The 4,859-nt window shown below is 38.9% G+C and overlaps 1 protein-coding gene across 1 annotated transcript; it reads right to left on the bottom strand.

Annotated features, from left to right (window-relative positions):
- Positions 1-18: 18 nt before the first annotated feature.
- On the bottom strand, positions 19-4,382 carry LOC140991035 (phospholipase D alpha 1-like). Its single transcript, XM_073460940.1, has 4 exons — positions 4,234-4,382; positions 3,968-4,070; positions 776-2,675; positions 19-693 (listed from the first exon to the last, which is right to left on the bottom strand). The coding sequence occupies exons 2-4, from the start codon at positions 4,058-4,060 to the stop codon at positions 260-262; spliced, it is 2,427 nt and encodes an 808-aa protein (XP_073317041.1). The 5' UTR covers positions 4,061-4,070; positions 4,234-4,382; the 3' UTR covers positions 19-259.
- Positions 4,383-4,859: the final 477 nt, after the last annotated feature.

Here is a 4,859-nt window from a genome sequence, read left to right as displayed (position 1 = left end):
AAAATTTAAAAAAAAAAAAAAAAAAAAACTCCAGGTTGCAAATACTGGAAACTGGCTGTTCAACACAAATCGGTTCATTCGCAAGCCTATAAAGATCAGAAACAGTTAAACAACTCCTCGAACTGCTAAATCAGCACAACGTCCCTGCGGAATTAAAGCACGATATCCGCAGATTACGAAAAAGAACGCTATTTATTCGCAATAAATAAAAGTTCCTCACTTGTTATGATAACAAAATATATGCATGGCATTGCACATCTTAGGTGGTAAGGATAGGTGGGAGGTAATCAGACTTTGTACCAAGGACGCGTGCTTTGGTATCAGGGAAGAATTCGGTTCCAGGAAGCTCTGTGATATCTCCTTCACTGGTGATCCCGATGGGGTAGCGGAGCAAGTGACCAGGAAGATCCTTTTCAAGCTCTTCAGACGAGTAGAGACTCCAATACTTGTCAGCTATCTCATTCACTTTCACAGCACATTCCTCGCTTCCTGGATGAAGAAACGTCTCGTCCAGCAATCCCAAATGCTCGTACCATAATGACATACGGAAACCATGGATTTGGCCTCTTGCCGGCTGCCTGTTAGCTAAATGATAGGGTTGGTAGGCTCCCATCGCTATCTCTGAATCCCTAGCACCGTCCATTGATCTTTGGTTGATGTTGGCTGATCCAATTATTATGTACTCGTCATCAACTGCAAGAGAAAAAGATTATCAAAAACCTTCAAGAATCAGTTTATGGAGAGATTCAAACGCCACATGGGAATTCATGCAAACCTATCATCATCTTGGCATGTACGTATATCATAAAACGGCGAGCTTCCTGCGCTTTGAGATAATTTGAATCAGCTTCCGGTTGTTCAGAAGGCTCATATTCGCCACTTTTCTTGACCTCTCTATTACCAAGGCAGAAGAACGTTAGGTAATTTCGAGGGTCCTCCTCAATGCCTTTAGCTTGAAGGGCTTGAATGACGTCTTTATACATCATCTCCATTGTTCTCCTCTGCCAATCTAAGATAGCCTGAACAGATGCACTCTCCGGGATACCTTCAGGCCACATAGGGACGACAACGTATACGGCGAACCTTTCTCCAGCCTCGATCTTACTAACAATCTTCAAAGAAAGTTCCTTAGGAATGAGATGCAGAGCTCCAATATCTTCGACCTTAATATCATGGGAATCCCAGCCGAAACAGCCTCCAAGAAAATACTGATTTTCGATGTAAATAAAATCTTTGGCCCGACGTATGGAATGAATATATGCATCTTGAATGCTCCTGTCAATTATATTATCTTTCCCACTAACGAGACCCGCTTTGGCCGCATCTTCTGGTGTTTCAGGGAATCCAAAGGCCGCCCCACCATCAATAGATCTGAACAATTGAACATTCCACGTCTCACGATCATCGGTGTATGTAGCTGGTGATGGAGGAATAATAACATCCTCCAGATCTCTCAAGTTGAGTAATATATCCTTCCCTCCTTGCTTCTTCCATCTCTGTTCAAAATTAAAGAGAACATCCCACGCAATTGGCCCTTCCAACCGAGAATGAATATCATGCCAAGGCTCCCTTGGTCCACCTTTCGTGATTACAGCTCCAGTGAAATTAGGCTGATGAAAATCATCGTGATGGGCGGTGTCCAGAGTCCTGAAAAGTGTGTGGAAGGGAGTGTCGTATCTCCCATCACAAAGATCAATACCCCCAACAAAACTCACAATTCTCCTCCTCTCCGAATCTCCATTAGGCAAACTACTATCCACCACAACAATCTTCTGATGATGAGTGAACATGGTAGAAATTTGCAAATCTTGAACAAAGCTTCCACCATCATCTGGATTACGAGGGCACAACACACAATGAACTTCCGTCCCTTGGAAGTAATGTTCGGTTTCCTCATCATGAGTAGCCATCAACCCGTCCCTTTTCAGAAGACCGACAGAAGTTCTATCATCCCAAACAAGCATAATAACCTTCAGGCCTTCACTTGCTTTCCTCTTAAGCAGCTCACCCAGAGTCGTATCACCTCCTTCCTTCTGCCTCCTAGAGTCTCGTATCAATGCTATTTCCGTGTAGACTGACCATCCAGTGATGTAAATCAAATGTTTTGCATTGGTAATCGCATCAAAAACATCTTCCCAGCATCTGTGGGGCTCGTAATACTTTCCCCCAGATAGAGGGATCTTTGGAACAAATTGGTCTGGCACATGAGCGTCCTGGTACAAAGAAACCCGACAACCTTTTCTCTGAGCGAAGAAAGTATAAGGAACCCCAGGATACTTGGAGCTTTTAATTCCACGAGCCCAATTACGATCTCGAGTCACATCAAAATACTGCAACTTTACATGGAGCTTAGAACCTTCACTTATAGGATTCTTGTCATCGTCCAATATCTCACACCACCTATCCACTTCTTCTCCTTCCAAAAGCTCAGGAACAGGTACATAAGCTCTTCCAATTAAAGTGGCACCAATGGGATTGTCATCTTTGACAGTGAATATCACATTTGATGCCATATGTGCACAGTAAATATGAAAAGATTCGTACCACCTAGGGTTGCTAGGTTCGTTCTCAAGAATTCTCGTTCTCCCAACTCTAGCTTTTTCTAAATCAATAGTTGTATAAATTTTTTGAGTTCCTTTGCCGATACCAATTGTTTCTTCAAAGCTTTCCTTAAGCTGATAAAAATATTAACCAATGAGAAACATCAACATTCACAAATAATCAACACACCGATCTATACGGTAAAAAGCAACTCAGGAAAAATATAATGAAAATATTAGTATCTTCATTAAATTAGCATTATAACTATTGCAACATCAGTCAGGCCCACAGCTGATATTATTCCAAATTGATTGTCAGATCAGGCAATAGTTCACTATTTGTTAATCATGATATCCAGGCACTTAACTTATATTGATTACACATCTTTGTTCATAAGTACCAGTTGTGTTGCTGAGTTGAGAAAGACCATGTCCCAGTTTATTTCATAAAGAAATTAAGAAAGACAGAGTTTCAGTAAGATAGAGATTCTTCGGGTCATTAAGAATTAACAACCATCCTGTATAAAATAAATTCAGAAATTCAGGTGCTCGAGTTGCAATAACGAAGATGTATGTTCCCTGCCCATATCCATAAAGAGCATTGAGAAGGGGTGCACGCTTCTGCTAGGTGTGACAAAGTGATGCCTTTATAATCTGCAAGCTCTATGAAGTCCTCGAACAATTGCAGTAAGAACAATGATTGCTACGGAAAGACTCGGAAAAAGACAAACAGCAGAACTTTCAATAATACAGTTCAAGGAATACTCTTAAGCAAATCTGACCAACAAAGTATTCGATAAGATCAAACACAGATTGATCGGACAAGTTGAATTGAGCTAAAGCATCATCATTACCTAAGACTTTCTAAACAGGATAGAGATGTGGAATTTCCACCAATGCGAATGCAAATTCCTTTTAGCTGATTGCATAATGAAAAACTGTTTCAGCTAATGAAAAAGAGTTAACCGGTGAAAATGGTAGATCGTCATCTCCACCACAAGCATCGGGCAATAGATCGTCCGAAAAATTCAATTTTGCATCAACCATACAACCATAGAGAACGATTAGAGACCATAGCAAGCTTTGGAGCGACGAGAGCTCAAGAACTTGGCAGTTGTGACAGCTTGACCAATCATGGATATTGAGTTCAAGAAAAGTCAATAAAATTCAAACATAACCATACCACACCCAAGATGATCAAAATTTTATAGATCCTGAGTGCGTCAAATCAAACTAACAAATGCTTCCCAAGATCCAATCTCCATCTCACGAATTCCACTAGCAAATGACGTACAACTAAACTTACATGAATCAAAAGTCAAATCTTTACAAGAACAGAGCCAACCCTCTTGAAAAAAATGTAAAAACAGCGAAATCCAACGAAAAGGTCAAAGCTTTAAAACAAATGAAAAACGATGATTTTATACCTTGCTGAAAATATTACCACCCTTTCCACTTCCCAGACTATCCACTTCATAGATCGTAACATGGAGAGTCCCATGAAGTAATATCTGAGCCATTTTCTTTCACCTGAAACACAAAACAAAGCAGGAAGTCCCTCATCATTTTGCAAGCTCCAAAAGCAAACCATAACATAGAAAACCCGCAAAACCATTTCCTAGACAAAATCAAGAAAATTATAACCTCCAAAAATTACCCTTCAAAAATAAAACTTTGCAGAGTGGGAAATTACTAGAACGGTTTTGTCAGGTCAAGAAACGGAATGCGATCCAATTATTAGCCTGTGCAGACGTGAGAGCGTTGGACAGAACTCCGAGAAAATGTACTGTTTTATGCACAGCAGTATTATTATTATTATTCTTTCACGGCCCCGGATCTCTATGATATTTCCTAATTTGGTATGATTTCCATTAATTAGGGTGTCAATCATGTCGAATGGGTCGGATTTCGGTCAATTCGCGAAAAAAAAATTTCAACCCGAACCCGAACCAACTCGAACACTAACCCGACTCAATCCGTTTAACCCGAATTTTTTTTACTTTTTTTTAAAAAAATTAATGAAAAAAATTCGAAAAAATAAAAAATAATAATATTTTAATTTAAACACATAATAACAAAATTTTCGATTTAAATCTGAAAGTTTAATTGTAGAAAATTAAAAGTATATTTACTAAATCAAATAAATAATTGTTAAAAAAATATACAAAATAAATATTAAATGATGAAAATTTATCTCATATATATACAATAAATTTTGTTCAAACATACAATATATAAAAATATAGGTAATATTTTTCAAAAAAAAAAATTTGGGTCCGAAACCCGTGTAACCCAGCACTAACCCGAACCCGAACCCGA

Source organism: Primulina huaijiensis, chromosome 13 (genome assembly GCF_012295235.1).
Source record: "Primulina huaijiensis isolate GDHJ02 chromosome 13, ASM1229523v2, whole genome shotgun sequence".
Classification (NCBI taxonomy): Eukaryota; Viridiplantae; Streptophyta; class Magnoliopsida; order Lamiales; family Gesneriaceae; genus Primulina; species Primulina huaijiensis.
The sequence above is the reverse complement of the archived record's forward strand: the minus strand, read 5'-3'. Positions and strand labels throughout refer to the sequence as shown.

Excerpts from the sequence above, each read along its gene's own strand:
- LOC140991035 (XM_073460940.1), bottom strand. The coding sequence starts at position 4,060 with ATGGCTCAGATATTACTTCATGGGACTCTCCATGTTACGATCTATGAA. Across the intron at positions 2,676-3,967 it reads GTGGTAATATTTTCAGCAAG|CTTAAGGAAAGCTTTGAAGA; the intron begins GTATAAAATCAT and ends TATTTTTATCAG. Across the intron at positions 694-775 it reads ACATGCCAAGATGATGATAG|TTGATGACGAGTACATAATA; the intron begins GTTTGCATGAAT and ends TTTCTCTTGCAG.